The sequence below is a fragment of the Strix aluco genome, chromosome 19, assembly GCF_031877795.1.
Source record: "Strix aluco isolate bStrAlu1 chromosome 19, bStrAlu1.hap1, whole genome shotgun sequence".
Lineage (NCBI taxonomy): Eukaryota > Metazoa > Chordata > Aves > Strigiformes > Strigidae > Strix > Strix aluco.
The window spans coordinates 3,087,896-3,103,668 of record NC_133949.1 but is presented as its reverse complement, the minus strand read 5'-3'; the positions used below and the strand labels follow the sequence as shown (position 1 = coordinate 3,103,668).

General features: G+C 51.6%; 1 protein-coding gene across 9 annotated transcripts; it reads right to left on the bottom strand.

Annotated features, from left to right (window-relative positions):
* Nucleotides 1-678: 678 nt before the first annotated feature.
* LOC141932270 (centrosome-associated protein CEP250-like) lies at nucleotides 679-15,163 on the bottom strand. Of its 9 annotated transcripts, XM_074845562.1 has the most exons (17): nucleotides 15,035-15,163; nucleotides 13,768-13,847; nucleotides 12,310-12,537; nucleotides 12,063-12,203; nucleotides 11,634-11,730; nucleotides 11,096-11,194; nucleotides 9,939-10,088; nucleotides 9,734-9,838; nucleotides 9,460-9,635; nucleotides 7,748-7,892; nucleotides 7,317-7,463; nucleotides 6,913-7,143; nucleotides 4,540-4,732; nucleotides 2,354-2,470; nucleotides 2,220-2,283; nucleotides 1,055-1,173; nucleotides 679-806 (listed from the first exon to the last, which is right to left on the bottom strand). In XM_074845562.1, the coding sequence occupies exons 1-13, from the start codon at nucleotides 15,092-15,094 to the stop codon at nucleotides 4,604-4,606; spliced, it is 1,788 nt and encodes a 595-aa protein (XP_074701663.1). In that variant the 5' UTR covers nucleotides 15,095-15,163; the 3' UTR covers nucleotides 679-806; nucleotides 1,055-1,173; nucleotides 2,220-2,283; nucleotides 2,354-2,470; nucleotides 4,540-4,603. The 9 variants fall into 9 exon arrangements, with proteins under 9 accessions (XP_074701663.1, XP_074701671.1, XP_074701672.1 ...); XM_074845570.1 differs by lacking the exons at nucleotides 679-806; nucleotides 1,055-1,173 and adding an exon at nucleotides 12,673-13,497 and having other exon boundaries at nucleotides 2,220-2,470; nucleotides 13,768-13,896; nucleotides 15,035-15,121; XM_074845571.1 differs by lacking the exons at nucleotides 679-806; nucleotides 1,055-1,173 and adding an exon at nucleotides 13,197-13,497 and having other exon boundaries at nucleotides 2,220-2,470; nucleotides 13,768-13,896; nucleotides 15,035-15,121.
* Between the last annotated feature and the right edge of the window lie 610 nt (nucleotides 15,164-15,773).

The following is a 15,773-nucleotide window of genomic DNA, read 5'->3' as shown; positions in this document are numbered from 1 at the left end:
ATGCCTGTAGACACAGTTGGGGGTACTGCTGTCCCCAGGCAGACTCCGTGAAGAGGACTTTGGGTGGGACACAAGGAGGACTCTCACTGTGTGACAGGGTTGCACAGGAGATCTGGGCACAAAAGAGCTTACCAGCAAGTGACTTAAAACAGCCCAGAAGACACCCCTGTTTTACTGCTCAGAAATATTTCAGAGGAGTCTTTAAATTTTTTTTTTCTTTTGTCAACAATCTTGCCATGTCCCCCTGTCCCCCCCAGACAAAAACCCCATCCTCATGGGGATTCAGTCCTACAAATTCAGTTTGGTCTTTAATGGAGTTAAGGTTATAAGCATGTATCAGTAAAGATCAAAAGAGAACTGTTAAGAGAACTGTGAAGATACTCTGAGGTAAGTCTTAAAAAACCCAGCACAACAGCAGCACAAAAATCTCAACTGAAAGGGGATGCTTCTGCCCGGCTTCCTCTGACAGGTCTCACTCCTAGTCCCAAAGAGAACCCTGCTTGCCTTTCACCTCACCAAATTCAATGTAGAAAGCATGTAGGGCATGCTCCACACAGCCCAACATCCAGACATCTCCCACGGCTCTAGTCTTGCAAAAAAGCTACACAAATTCTCCTTTCAGTCTTTACCTCTTGCTTGGCATTTTCGACTCTGGTTCGTTCCTCTTGTTGAGCTCGCATGGGAGCAGCTTTCTGCTTCATATCAAACAGCTTCTCCTCGTGCTCCCCTTCTGTCTCCGCCTTCTCTTTTTCCCGTTGCTCCAGTATCTTCTGCAGCTCTGACTGATGCCCCTCCTGCTCGCTTGCCTGAGGAGTGGAGGGAAAGACTTCAAGGTGAAGTCCCAGCCACGCTCCTCAAAACAAATGTGAAGCTTCATCCCTCCCGCAACCCCCCACCTCAACAGTGCACAACAATGGCTTTGTGCTCTCCATAAATCACGTCCTGTCAAGGAACTTAAAAGGTGGGTCAGCAGGTGGAAGAATCATAGAATCATTTAGGTTGGAAAAGACCTTTAAGAGCATTGAGTCCAACCATTATGAAAAGGAGATGTTACCTTCCTCTCTCCGATGGCTGCCTGTTTCCTAGCACCTGTCTCCTCAGGATTTCTCTCTATTCTTAGAGTCTATTTTCAAAGTTCACATCCCTTTCCATCAGTGAAAAGATGTAGATGGACTGCAGGGTGAGAAAGAGACCGGTACCCTGATGCCCCAGTCACAAGACAGGCCACGAACGGAAGTACCAGGAACAAGGGGCCTGTTCCACATGCTTCAAGCCCAGAGATAACACCTCTGACGACGGTGACAGGACAGAAAGAAAGGGAGAAAGTTCCCGTGACTGCAGTTGGCAGGGGGGGGTTGGGGGATGGGGGAGTAGGGGTTGGGGGTTAGGGGCTTAAGGGCTTGGGGTTAGGTGGGGGGTGGGGGTTAGGGGTTGGGGATTGGGGTTAGAGATAGGGGTTATGGGTTGGGGTTAGGGGCTGAGGTTTGGGGTTAAGGGTAAGGGTTAGGGTTTATTTATGGGGGTTAGGGGTTGGGGTTCAGGGTTAGGTGTGATGGGTGGGGGTTAGGGGTTGGGTTTAGGAGTTGGGGGTTAGGGTTAGGAGGTAAGAGGCTGAGGGTGGGGGTTAAGGGTAGGGGTTAGGGTTTAGGGGTTGGGAGTTAGGGGTGGGGATTAGGGGTTAGGGTTTACAGGTTAGGGGCCGGGGGTAGGGGTTAGGGGTCAGGGTTAGGGGTTAGGGGTAGGAGTTAGTGGCTGGGGGTAGAGCGTCAGAGGTTGGGGGGTAGGGGTTAGGAGTTGGGGGTTAGGCGTTATGGTCAGGGGATAGGGGTTAGTGTTACGGGTTAGGGGTTAAGGGTTAGGATTATCTGTCTGGCCCAGCAAGGTGTGACCTATGACAGATGGTTTCTCCCATTTCACACACTCAGGCTATTACTCTTCTAAAGCCAGCCCACAAAGCTTGCTTGAAGAATTCAGAAGCACGTTGTTTCCTACCAGCTCTTGCGGGAGCTGGTTTATTTCTACTTCATGATCAGTTTGCTGCAGTTTGAGGGTATTGTTATACTGCTGTTCTGTCTGCAGGAGCTGTTGTGCCATGTTTTCCCGTTCCTGCCTCATTAGAAATCGCTCTGCTTCCAGCTCACACTGAAGGCACTTCACTTCCTCTGGACAGGACAAACGGCAAGATTCAGAGTCTACACAATGGTTCTGACTTCACTGACCTTAAGCCATCTGCACTTCAGTGCAGGAGAGATCTGCCTCCATCTCCTTCACTCCTCAGAAGCACTGCGGACACAGAGCTATTTTTATACCATCTTCCCTAGCAGGGGGATCACCAGAGACAGGAGGCTCTCACCTTGTATCACCTCCTCGGCCTGCGTGACTGTGTGAAGGTGGATTTCAAGCTGACTCCAGCTGAGAGAAGTGCCGCTGAGCTTCAAACAGGCTGGATTCCGGCATCTCCTTCACTGACCTGTGAGTTGTGAATACAGAGAGAAATGAGTTTGCTGCTCCTGACACCCACTAAGAGTTATTCCAGTAAGAAGTCATTCAAGATCCCTACCCCTGAGTACGGAAAATGGGTTGCAAGGAAACTTGTATACAGAAAGCCTATTTCTGCCACTTAAAATAGCAATGCAGGCCCCTCCGGGGGATGCCCAGGCTTTGCTTATGACCCAGCACAACACAGAAAGCCCAGCCGAATTTGATCTCAACGGCCAAATCTGGAATTGCTGTTGGCTGACACGCAGGTAGCTGTGCCCAAAGTCTGGGCCAACAAGCAAAAGCCCGGTCTCTGCTCACAGCCCTCAGCTCATCAGCGCTTCCAAGCTGCTCTGCAGGGGGACAGAACAAGAGTATTTCCCTGGATGACCCGTGACTTTTTGAATGCTGTTCACAGTGTAGCTATAGGTAAGTAACTTTCCAGACTCCTTGTATTTAAAAGGGACTCAAGAAATACATCAGATGATATAGTAAGACCTCTCGCCTGGAGCAGCACTCGTAAGAAACCTGAACTAGATTTTATCTGAACAAGGACCACTGAAAGGAGAGACGGGCAGCCTTCAGTTTCAACTGTTGAAAGTTCAAGAGAAAAACTTGCTGCTTTTCTCTAAGTGTTGCTAACTAAGGAGGCAGTAGCCCAAGTTACTTGTTGCTCTTTAAAATGGAAGCTGTAGTACTGCAGAGCCAAATTCTTACAGCCACAGACTTCAACCAACTGCTGCGTATGACACGCAGGGTTCTGGAACCAGGAGCTGAAGTGACCTCCCTGATCTAACACAGCGCCCTGTGTGCCAGGTTCCCATAACACACAGCACTGCCTCGCTAGGACGGGAGTGCCATAAAAACCTAAAACCAAACAGAAAAGATAGAGTCCAAAACTATGACAACAAAAGGCTCTTGAGAACAACATCTGGCAAGAACAGTTGCTGGATTTTTATCTATTGTCAAAGGTTCTTCATAACTAATGTATCTTTTTAAAAAAAATAATGCATCCCTTTTCAAAAAAAATTTTAAAAAGGAGCTGAACATTTAAGAGTTTAGTAACAGCCCAATAATTGACCAAATGTAACTCAGCTGGATCAAATAAGAGAAGCTGGAGCCCAGAAGAAGCAGCAGCTCTCAAGAAACACACTGAGTCAAAATGGGTGTTTATCAGCCACCCTAACGATGTACTTTGGAGTAACGCAGTGTAAAAGTCAATAAACATGAAAAACAATGTCTAAAACATCATTTGTACAGCTCTGCAAGTTCAGGAGTCTTCTAAAAAACACCTACAAGGAGGACAAACAACTTTTTTTTTTTTTTTTCTGAGCAGAACTTGTCACATATGATCTTAGAAAGGCAGAAGGACAGAATCTTGCTCCTTCCCTGTGTAACTTCTCCACGACATCTGTCTCTAAACAGCAGGTGGTAAGGAGTACAGGGCACAGACATCAGTGATGGGCAAGAATCCTCAAAGACGTGAGGATTCAAAAGAGGTTTCCCAGCTGCTGGTGTAACCAGCCCTGGGTCCTGCACCACAGGTAACAAGAGTTAGCTTCCAACCAGAAGGCCCTCGAGATCTGCAGCACCAGCCTCTGGCTCCACCCTAGATGGCAGTGTCCTACTCACAACGTCTGCATGGAACAGCCATCGACAGCCAAACTACTTGATAAGGAAAGATCTATGTTCAAATGCATAGAACAAGAAACCAAAACCAGAGAGAAACTTCAGTTTCAGTAAACACCTGCAGGGTTTAATTATTACTCAACTCAGAGCCAAGCTGCCTTGCTTTGGACTTTACACAGGAATGTGCAAGGGGGCATAAACCTGAGCCCGAGGCCCAGGAGATGTTTGCTAGTTTTAGCTGTCAGGAAAACAACATTAAAATCATAGTATTCTTTTTTTCATTTTGCTCAAGATTCTTTCATTTTCTGCCCGTGGAAGGTGAAAACATTTGAAAAGCACACAGGATGCAGTAAATCTTCATGGAATGATTACCACCTTTATAATTACAGCCATTATCTAATGTCCTGCCTAGGGTTTCCTCCCCGCCCTTACCTGGCCTCTGCCAGCTGCTCTGACAGGCCTTGTCTGTCCCGCTGCAGGGCTGCCAGTCGCACCTCTAGGGCAGCCTTCTCGTGCACCAGGAACTCCTTCTCTTTGGACACCATGGCCAGTGCATGCCCCTGGTGAGAGGACTCCTGGCGCAGCTGCTCAGACCGCTGCGAGCTGACTCTTGCTGGCGGTAAACCTGAAAGCAGGACAAAAGGCAGTTAGAGCCCTTTCTCTGGAGTTCTGTGCAGAGCCAGCCAGTGCCACTTCTGCATCAGCTGGAGGAGAAAGAGCTCCTGTACTGCGGGCTGGAAGTTTAAGAGCATCTGCTCCATACCACGCTAATACCCTGGGCTGCCGAAAGGCACTGGGACTGTTAACTTGAAAGTGATGAGTAAGGCCACGCTGGGCTGCCTGGGACCACACAGCCCCTTCACAGCAAACATAAATACACCAGACTACGTGTTCGCACGCAAAAATACGGCATCTTCCAGAACTGCCACTTGCAAACTGGAATTCTATCAGAATCTAGCCTAGTGCTGGAAATTTTCAGAAAAGTTTGAGCAAAACCAACTTTGCTCGCTGAAGAAAGTGAAAATACACATGGTTTCTCCTCTCCAAGTGTATTGGCTGCAATGAGGTGATGCTGGGCAGGGAAACAGCCCTTGGGGTGAGTTATGAAAGTCTGGCTGATGCGGCCAGAGAGATGGTAGACTCTATTCGTACAGTAGTTCATGTCAACAACACTGTCTGCTTGTTTCACACAAAGAAGTTGTCTAATATACCTTGCTGGTATTCAAACTTGAAGATTAACCATGATTTTTTAGCTTTTTTCTTCAATATAACACCTCTGCTGGGTATTTGCCAAACATACCGTGGACTCCAAGACTGACTATCTAACAGAGAACAGACCATCAGAAACAAACAATTCTCTCAAAGTTATCCCATAATATCCAAGATTGTACATCATGAAACTGACATTTAAATGATGACAAACTCCCTGGTCTCCTTCAGTGACATGATTCTCCCAAGCTCTTTTTCCAGGGTATCAAAATCAGTTAGTCCCGAGTGAAGAGTCTTGTGTGATCACCTCTTTCTCATCTTCCTCACAACCTGAAGAGGCTCTAACAGCTCACAGAATCAGAACCATTTAGGCTGGAAAAGACCTCTAAAATCATCAAGTCCAACTCTTAACCCAACACTGCCAAGCCCACCACTAACCATGTCCCTAAGCACCACATCGACATGGCTTTTAAGTATCTCCAGGGATGGTGACTCAACCACTTCCCTGGGCAGCCTGTTCCAAGGCCTGACAACTCTTTCCATGAAGAAGTTTTTCCTAACATCCAACCTAAACCTCCGCTGGTGCAACTTGAGTCCTTTTCCTCTTGTCCTATCACTTGTTACTTGGGAAAAGAGACCGACACCCACCTTGCTACAACCTCTCGGGTAGTTGTAGAGGGCAATGAGGTCTCCCCTCAGCCTCTTCTTCAGACTAAACACCCTCAGTTCCCTCAGCTGCTCCTCATAAAACTTGTGCTCTAAACCATTCACCAGCTTTGTTGCCCTTCTCCGGACACGCTCCAGCATCTCAAACTCTTTCTTGTAGTGAGGGGCCCAAAACTGAACACAGTACTCAAGGTGTGGCCTCACCAGTGCTGAGCACAGAGGGACAACCCCTTCCCTGTCCCTGCTGGCCACACTAGTTCGGACACAAGCCAGGATGCCATTGGCCTTCTTGGCCACCTGGGCACACTGCCAGCTCATAATCAGCCAGCTGCTGACCAGCACCCCCAGGTCCTTTTCCCCCAGGCATATTTCCAGCCACAAAGTTGCATGTATGTCTTAAGATACAATTTCAACAATTTCAAGATCTCATGCCCGTTCTTAGCAGTACAAGACAGCAGACACTGACCTGCAGCTTTGTCCCGCTCTCCAGGCTTGAACAAATGGAGTTTTGAAAGTTGCAGACTTCACAACAAAAAGCATAAATAGAAACATGCAACCCCGGGGTTTTTTGACTCAGAAAAAGGGTGAAGAGCTACGCTGTTTGCTTCTTTTGCCACATGGGGGAGTAACAGCCTCACTCAGATTCATGGGCAAGACAAATCATCTCTCTGCAGCTTATCAAAAGCCAAAAGAGAGGCCACCACAGGCAGGTGGGTTGACGTCATCTGTAGCAGCAGAGGACAACTGAGAGAATTGCAGAACAGCTCTGCCAGCCACCAACACATTTCCAAAAGGCAGTAAACAAAGCTTCTGACCTCCAGCACTACCAAGTGTCTCCTTGACAAAACCACCGCAGAATCCAACAGACGGAGCTTCACTGAGCCGAGCAGCCAAAAGCCCACCCGGAAAGCACCAGGTGTTTGGTCTCACCTGACTGAGCTGCTCTTGGGTTTCTGCCTTCTCCTCTGCCAGTATCCTCAGCTCTTCCTGCAGCCCCTCCCGTTGCTCCTCCACTTTCTTCAGCAGCTGCTCCAGGTGGGCTTTCTCTGCACTGAGCTCTTCATTTGTTCCTTCACACAAGCTCAGCTTCTCCTGGTCAGAGCTCCTTACTCTCTCCATCTCAGCCACTTTACCCGACAGAACTTCATTCTCTTGCTCCAGCTGCAGTCACAGAAGCACAGAGGAAATGAAATACAGTAAGATTTACCATGGAGAAGGTTTGGCTTCGACAGAAGAAGGAACATTTCCATATTCAGGCAGTCTGAAGGCAAGAAGTCTGAAAAGCAGCAGCAGCTACAGACGAACACTTGCCAAGATCTTTGGCAACTGCTCACCTGCGACACAAGTTTGTTCAGTCGCACTTTATCCAGTGCAAGAGCTTCACTGACACTGCTCATCTTTGCTGCTGCAACGTGTAGATCAGCTACTTCAGCACTCGGCTTATTCTGAGCCCCTCTCAACTCTGCCACTGACTGCTCTCCCTGAAGAGACAAAAGAACAACATGAAAGCAGAGACAAGAAAATCCCTGACTTTAAGCAGCGACTCCAGATCCCCTTTGGTGTCTCTGACACACCCCCAGCCCAGCGCTCCCAATAACCACGTGGGGACTGACTGCACCAAGGAGCCTGTGTGGTCTGATCACCCTTTTCCAAGAAGGAGAACAACCCTGTCACTGTCTTCTGCTGACAGAAACGGCACCTGTGCTGGTCTTGCTATCACAACTCCCTCTCCCACGGGTGCTGCCTAGGAATAAGGTGACCACACCTTCTCCAGGGCCATGGTAAGCTCACGTTTCTCTTGCTTCAGCAGATCCCTCTGAAGGTGCGATTCCTCCAGTGTCTCTCTTGCAACTACCAGCTCACTCTCTAATAAAGAATGTTTTTCTTCAAGTGCAGCTAAGTCCTTCAGCCTATGAGAAGGGGAAAGACAAAAAAGTTTTTAATGTAAAAGCAGTTTCATTTCCAAAACCAAGATTACACACTATTTCCGAGATATGGCAGTTTGAACGATTTGCAACAGCTTTCTATTTACCCCTAAAGAATGCTGTAATTTCCTGCCTAGCCCTGCATCAGTCTTTGTCATTGACCCAGGTGAAACATTCATCATTGAGAAAGTAAAACAAGCTTCCAGAAATCACAGGTTTCCAAAAAGTTCAGGTGCTCTCAACAGCTTCCTGCCTGTTAGCTCGCTCTCTCCTTTTGATACATTAGATCAGACTTTCCAAAGATCTTCTTTGCATAAGACAGACTTTTAAAGTCCAGATTAACATTCTCTCCATTATTCTTGCCTGTGGTAACAAAACTATGAAAGAGCCTGCAATCTATGTGGGGAGATCTGTATGAATTTCCAATCCAATAACCATAAGATCACAGGATGATTCAGGCTGGCAGGGACCCCAGGAGGCCTCTAGCCCAATCTTCAGCTCAAAGCACCTGGGGTCAGCTATGGGATCAGTCCAGGTTGCTCAAGGCTCGATGCACCTGGGGCTTCCAAATTCCCAGGGATAGAATCTGCACAATCTTTCGAGCAACCTGTTCTGCTGCAGGATTGCCCTCATGGTTCCATTTTTTGTTCTCCTTAAATCCAGCCTGAACCTCTCTTGTTTCACCTTAGGCCTGTCATCAACTACTCTGGTCAGCTTTGGAATGATTTTTTTCAAGGGCCATAAAGATAAAGTACAAACAGGCAGCTCTGCTGTGTGTCAGCAGGGAGCCAGACCTGCCCATGGGCTCCCTTCACCAGTCTGTGCTACACATGCTGAGCAGACAAAATCCATTCTTTTACGGGGGCCTCCCACCATCTGGCAGCACCCACCCCTGCCCAGAGGAAGCTTTAATGCTCACAGGAGCTCCTGGTCACAACGCGCTCTCTCCATCCTCTGCTGCTGCTCCACCCTCTCCCCCAGGCTGCATCTTCCCTCAGCTGCAGCTCAGTGTTACTCTGACACAGACACGAGGCTTCTTGCTCTGTCTCTTCAAGCTGTTGCTGTAGCTCTGCCCTGGTTTTCTCGAGGTTTGCACAGTCACTGCAGAGACAAGGCTCAGTCAGAAGAATGAACAGGCCTGAAGAGTCACGGATCCCATTTCAGTCACTCCAGGCTGGCGCTGTGGGCAGCACGGTAAGGAAGAACTTGCCCTTCCCCTCACAAGGTCACTGGAGAGGGACAGAGGAAGGCAGGCAGGCTTTTGCCTTCATTCACTGAGAAGCCGTGGCTAAGAAAGGGCCCCCAGAGAACAGAATTCAGAGAAGCAGCATGTCGAGAGGGAGGTGTCTTGTATTCCAACGTCGCTCTGAGTCTCCAAGACAGCCTTAGGATTCACAGTAGAGCAGGAAAAGCAGTGACAGGAGGATGCTGAAGTGCCAAACAGGGGCATACATGGGGAGGGCAGGCGAGTTCTTTGCCCGTAACACCTCTGAACTGCCAGAACTGGAAGCAGATTGCCTCCAGACCGCAGGAAGGAGGAGGGAACACTCACCTTCTGAGTGCTTCTACCAGAGACTGCAGGTGCTGCTGGTGGCTGCTGGCCATCTGGCATTCCTGCTCCAGTTGCTCGAGGCTTTGCTGCAGCTTCCGGCACTTCTCTTCCTGCTGCCTGTGCTGGTGCAGCAGGAAACTGATAGAGTCCTGCCTGGCAGAGAGCTCTTTTAGGGCCTGCAAGGAATGGGCAGGGAAAAGCACAAACAAGCAATAAGGAGCAGGGAAGATGGCTCCTGACAGCTGTGAGAGAAGCAAGCAGCGAGACAGCTCACCTGAAGGCAAAAGTTGTGATGAGGGGTGGAGATCAAAGAGAGAAAAGCAGCAGAACACAGAGCTGGTGAGACTGGTGAGGTGATATAGTACCAAGAGTGGGATGGCTAGAAAGAAACTGGCTAAGTGAAGGGAAAGGTTTCAAGATAAGCAAGGCATCAGCAGCTGAGCCTGTGGCCAGTGGTGAAGACAAGGAGAAATTCTCACCTGTGCTGCTCCTCTCCTCCTTGCCAGTGCTTCCTGAACCAACACAAAGGCACGCTCTGCATCAACGGAGCTCTGACAAGAGAGGACGTTGATAGACTCTGCCTGCTGGGAGCTGTCAGTGACCACGCTGGCACATTCATCTAACACCACCTGAAAGCCCACATCAAGCTGTTACTCTCTGCTCATTCTACTGGATTTTCTTTGTCTATTTCTCCTTTTCCCCCCACTTCACCCTAGAGTCATTAAAAACTCAATTCTCTCATTTCTTCAGTCAACAAAGAAGTTTTGTCCCTGCGGTCACAAGTGCTCCAGGGGTTTCTGAATACAGCTACTACAAACAAGAAGAAACAAGTGTGAAGTGGCTGGAGGCTGCCTGAACGCTCAGTTTCTTGAAGCTCTTGTGAATGATTTTAGTCTCCTTCAGCTTCATAGAGCCACGGAGACGAGGAGCACCAGGTCAACACTGGAAATAGCAATGAAAGGAAATATTAATGCTACCCAGGGAAGAAGGAAGCTGATGAATACTGGAAAACAGCAATGAAAAAGCTAATGTTTATAATTATTCTGAGCAGTAGCACAAGAGGATAAAAATGACTACATAAGGGGAAAGAACTGACTTTGAGAGAAGCTGTGTAAAACATCTGATGATTATATCCCCCTCCCTACAATGAGGTTTAGGACTAAGCTAAAGTTAGCCCTAAACAGTTAGATCAGTTGCAATTCTGGGGAGATAATAATGGTCAGTGAATGTAGAGTGAAGGAGCAGAGTTGGCAAGTGCATTGATTCAGTCAGTGACCTTTTATAAAAATCTAAAGAACAACAGAGTTGTCCTCTGTCTCAAGGAGGTGGGAGAAGCCTCCAGGCAACACTAGAACACAAACGTCAAGTAGCCAACTCAGAAAGCATAGTCAAATAGAGACCTCACGGGAAAGGCAAAGGTATGGAAACTTCTAGTGACTTAGCTCAAGTGTCACAGGACAGGCAACTCAGCAGTTATAGCAGGTTTTATGTCAGAAAAGTGGTATAATAATTAAACAGCCAGTAGCAGTTAACACAGACAATATAAAACATCTATCTATTCCCTGGGCCAGTTGTTTGCCTTCCTCAAGTACTTTTAAATCAAATTACAGGGATGTGGTCCCAACTCCGTACTCACCTCTGTTATATCTTTTATCAGCTTTTGGACGGAAAGATTCTCTTCTTTGACACTTTTAGTCAATGAAGCTTCATATTCTTTCTCTAACAGACTTGCTTCCTGAGAATAGAATAAGCAAAGGGTGGGCAGGGAAGAGCTGCTCCCCTCTGCACATTCCCAGCCTCAGCAGCATTGTCGTGCTGATAAGCCTCAGCCCTAGTGATTCCAGTGTATCCCTTCCCACATCTATTGAATTCCTTCTTTGCTAAAACTAACAAGAGAAAGACCAACAGCTGGTTTTCACAGGCTGCTATGAAGCTTCAATTCCAAGGAACTTTGATCCCTAGAGATTTAGTCACAGGCAGAATAGCACTGGTGCAACCCCCGGAACTGTCTGCAGCTCCCTCGCCACGGCCTGCCCCTGGGCTGACTCACACGTGCCTGATGCTCCCACACAGTCAGCGTCCTCACTGCTCTTTCTCTTGAGGAAACCACACCCCTTTGTGCTAAAGCTGGAGAACAACCATTGGGCCATCTCCCAAATAAAGGTAAAACATACTAGAATCTCCACAGGGTTGTTAAGTGTTTTCACAGTCTTCTCCTTCTCCTCGTTCTGCTTCTGAGACTGTACGAGCAAGGCTGAGAGCTCCATCACCCTGGGAAGAGAAGGTCCACGTGCCATTCCAAAAGCATCGCGCACCGTCACCCGCTGAAGAGCTACGCAGCTCCCAGAAGCACAGCAGAGAAAGTTCAGCCCAGAAAATACAGCAAAGGCAGCATTCATCTCTACAGGTTAATATGCCTGATGTTGCAAAATGGCCCTTCCTGCCCCAAAGGACTTCTGCACTCAGTCTGGTAAGGAACTGTCAGTACAGAGGGGCTTAGGATGGCCCTGGGCAAATCCCTCCCAACTCCTCTGCACAGCCCTGGGGGTACCAAGGGCTGTACAAGAGACACAGCTCTCTTCATGCTGGTCTCAGCTTCTCACCAAGAATCAGGTAACAGCAAAAACACTGTAATACACTGTGATCTCTTTTCCAGTCTTGTCTTACAAAAGCTTCTGTCGGTCAGACGTGTTTTTCCATCCGTGCTGTTGAAGGCCATAGCTTGGCTAGGGACAGAAACAAGGCTGTGAAGAACGGGTGGGTTTGAAACGTGAACACAGCCCGTCTATGAATCCAAGAAGCAGCCACAAAAGGTAATGTTGGTAAAAGCAAAGTTTAAAACACATTTACCTGTCCTGAAGCTCCTTCTTCTCCAGGTCCCCCTTGACTTGTAAGTGCATCACTTCCCAAGTCTTCTGGCTTGTTTCCTGTCCCGCTTGCTGCTGTGCCTGACCCTTTAGGACAGGTCTGCCCAGACTGACGGGCTCCCAGAGCTGCACGCCAGAGTTCAGGCGGGAGCAGTTTACAAGTACAGAGCCAGAAAGCCTCATCTGCTCTGCCTTCAGCCCGGACAAATCTCTGCAGAGGGATCAAGAAAGAGATCATACTCACACCACCATCTTTATCAGCTGACTCACTTCTGAAGCACGTTCATGGTGCAGCAGTAAAAGCTGGCAGGAAAGATGACATCTTTGCTGGGGACAAATCATTCACCTGACACTTTGGGATCGGGACACATCTTGATAGTTGAGCAATGGGTCCAATTGGCGGTTTGAGGAGTGAGGCTATTTTCTCCTCAGAGATAAGAAGAAACGTATGGAACAGCCAAAAGGCTTCAAGAATTAACTAGTAGGTCAGGGCACACCCTGCACATTGAGGGAAGCTTACAGCCAGGTAAGGTAAATGGCTGACAGTAACTCACAGTTTGAAACTGCATGACAGGAGAAACCTCCTGGGGTGAGTCCCAGTTCAGCTCTAGTGGGACTGAAAGGAGAAATCCCCCGTGCTCAGCGGTGCCCTGGCTGCTCCCTGACAGAACGGGGAAGGAAACCCAGAGAAACTCTGCAGCAGAGATCACGATGGGCAGAGGCAGCGCTGGCTGTGAAGGCGATGGCGAGGGCTGGCAGCTGGGCTGGCACTGGACAGTAACTGGGCTGCCTGCTGACAGAAGGGCAGCAGGATGCGAGCTCAAAGCTTTATACAAAAAGCTATTTAGTGACTGTTTCCTCAGTAGGTACCATTAAAGCATCTTGGCAGGACCCTGCCCTGCAGGTCCAAACAGGGCTTCTCTCTCCTGGCCAGCTTTGCCTTGAAGAAACCTGCAGTAACGACATCCCCAGAGCTCTCGGGGCCTGAGAAGATTCACTCTGCCAAGGGCAGCTCTGAGTAGCCCCCGAGATCCAGAGCAGAGGGAAGAACAGTCCCAGGGTGCAGGGCTGAGGCAGACGGGGGCTTCTCTTCAGGGCAGCTCCTCTTCACCCAACAGACTGTCACCCTCCTCCTGCAGGTCAAAGCTCCGGGAAGGAGCAGGACAAAGAGCTGATGAGAAGTACAAAAGCAACAGCTGCACTCTGCTGTGGGTCTGTCAGATTGGGTCTGGGGCAGCGTGGGCTCTTCAGAGGGTCCCCACCTCAGCCCTTCCACCCCAGACACCAGCAGCACACAAACCCCGTGGGTCACCAGCACAAGGCCAAGCTTCCCACGCCTCCAGACTTTTACCCTCTGCCCCAGGCTCTGCTTTCCCCGAGGGAAAAAAGAGCAGAGCTGCGAATGACTCCGGAGCAGCGCAGGAAGTGGAGCCTTTCTTACCTCCAGTTCTCCTGTGACCTCGCCCAGGAAATCTGAATTCTGTTGGTGAGCAGCTGCTGGTTCGATGCGTCACTGAAGAGCTGATGGGAAGGAGAACGCTTGTCACTCTAAGCAGGGGGCACTGGGTGTCTGTAACACACGGAAACTGTTCCCACACCCCAACAAAAAAACGCCAAACCTCTGCAACTCCCTGCAGCGACTGCCCCTCCCACGCAGCCCAAGAGCTGCCCCAGCCCATCTCCTGCTCTGTGCCTGCAGCAGCCTCCGTGTCCCTGGGCTGCACAGGGCTCTCAGGGGTGGTGACCCCAAGAGCTGGGTTCTCCCTTCACTGCACTGGTGCCACCTGCATTTCTGTAGGTCCTACCCAAACCCCTCTGTGTGCCCCAACCCCACACAGTTCTGTAGGTCCTACCAAAACTCCCCTATATTCCCCGTATAACTCCCCTTCTTCTCCCCCTCCCAGGCGGCCTCCCCACCCCCCACAGCCACCATGGGGTAAACAGAGCCTGCTGTGGGTCTGAACCCGCTGCTGTGGGTTCCGTTCCCCCCCTCGCCCCCGCCGTGGGTGTGGAGGGGGAGGAGCGGCTGGAGGATTTGGGGCTGGGGGCCTACACCCCCGTGGGGCTGGTGCAAAACTTCCTCCAGTTCCTGCACCTCCACGTGGGGCTGCCCTGGTGGGGGCCATGGCCGTCAGTAAGCAGGGGGGGAGGGTTCTCTGTGGGACTGAGGGGGGATCTATGGGGTCGGGGGGTGTCTCTATGGTTTGGGGGGTCTCTGTGGGTCCGTGAAACGCCCCTGTGGGGGTTTGTGTGGTGGGGATTTGTGGGGGCTGCCTGGGGGCAGGTGTGGGGGGGCTCCCTGGGGGCTGCCCCTGACCCCCCCGTCGCCCCCCAGGGACGCTGGGCCCCGCCTGGCCCCGCTGCCGCTGCTGGTGCGTGGACAGCGCGCAAGGCCGCCCGCCTGCCCGCACCCCCCCGCCTCCAGCGGCTCCGCCAGCGCCCGGCCAAGGCCCGCGGGGGCAGCGACCAGCTGCGGGGGGGCTGAATCCGCGCGACCCGCAGTCGGGGCACTCGCCGGGACGTCCCGGCCCCCGGTGTCCCCCGGGAAGGACGGGGAAGGGAAAGGCGAGGAGGGGGAAGGGGAAGAGAGGAGGGAGGACCCCAACCACCCCCAGAGCCGCCGGGCTCACACCCCCCGGGCGGGGTGAGGCCCCGACGCGGGCGTGACGCCACCCCCGAGGTCCCCCCCACCCGCCTTCCCGCCTCACCTGAACCCGCAGGGCCCGGAGGAGCGGCGGGAGCCGAGGGGCCGCCGCCGCCGCCATCATGGTGGCCCTGAGGGAAGCGGGGAGAAGGGGCGGGGCTGAGGGGAGGCGGCTCCGCGCAGGCACGAAGGGGCGGGGCTGGCGACACCGCAGCCTCCATGGCGAGTGTGGGCATTGCCAGGGCGGGAGGGGGTGCGGGTCGACGCTGCGGCCGCCATGTCGGGTGAGGGCAGCCCGTTCGGGGGCGGGGCCGGCGCGGCGTGACGGCCGCGGAGCGGGAAGCTCTTTCCTCCCCTCAGCCGCCGCCATTTTGGAGGCGGTGCCGGTCGGGGCGGGCGCTGCCGCCGCTGCCTCCTCCTCTCCTCCCTCCTCTCCCCTCTCTTGTCCCCGCTGGCCCCTGAGGTAGGGAGGGGCTCCCCGCTGGGCGTCCCCTCCCCGCGGCACCCACCGCGCTAGGGACGGGGGTCCCCGAGTTCTCCCTGGTACTCCCGGACCCTCATGCACCCCCGTTCCCCCTCCCACCCCGTGGACCCGCCTGACAGGGCACTTGGTAGCGGGGGACGGGACCCCCCTGACAGTATGGGGAGAGGGACCCCCCCGCCCACTGGGATCCCCCCCCAGGGGGGTTTGGGGGGCAGGACTCCTCGGGGACCCCAGGTGAGGGGTGCGCCCCATTACTGCCACCGCTGCCCCGTTAACTCGTTATTTTCTCTATCACCCCCCCTCCAAATTTCCCTTTTTC

What these genes read in the sequence shown, in the direction of transcription:
- LOC141932270 (XM_074845562.1), bottom strand. Translation starts at nt 15,094, where the DNA reads ATGATGGCGGCGGCGGCGGCCCCTCGGCTCCCGCCGCTCCTCCGGGCC. An exon ending in ACAACCCTGTGGAGATTCTA is followed by an intron (nt 11,195 to 11,633) that starts GTATGTTTTACC and finishes TTCTATTCTCAG; the next exon opens with GAAGCAAGTCTGTTAGAGAA. An exon ending in TGATAAAAGATATAACAGAG is followed by an intron (nt 10,089 to 11,095) that starts GTGAGTACGGAG and finishes GTGGGCTTTCAG; the next exon opens with GTGGTGTTAGATGAATGTGC.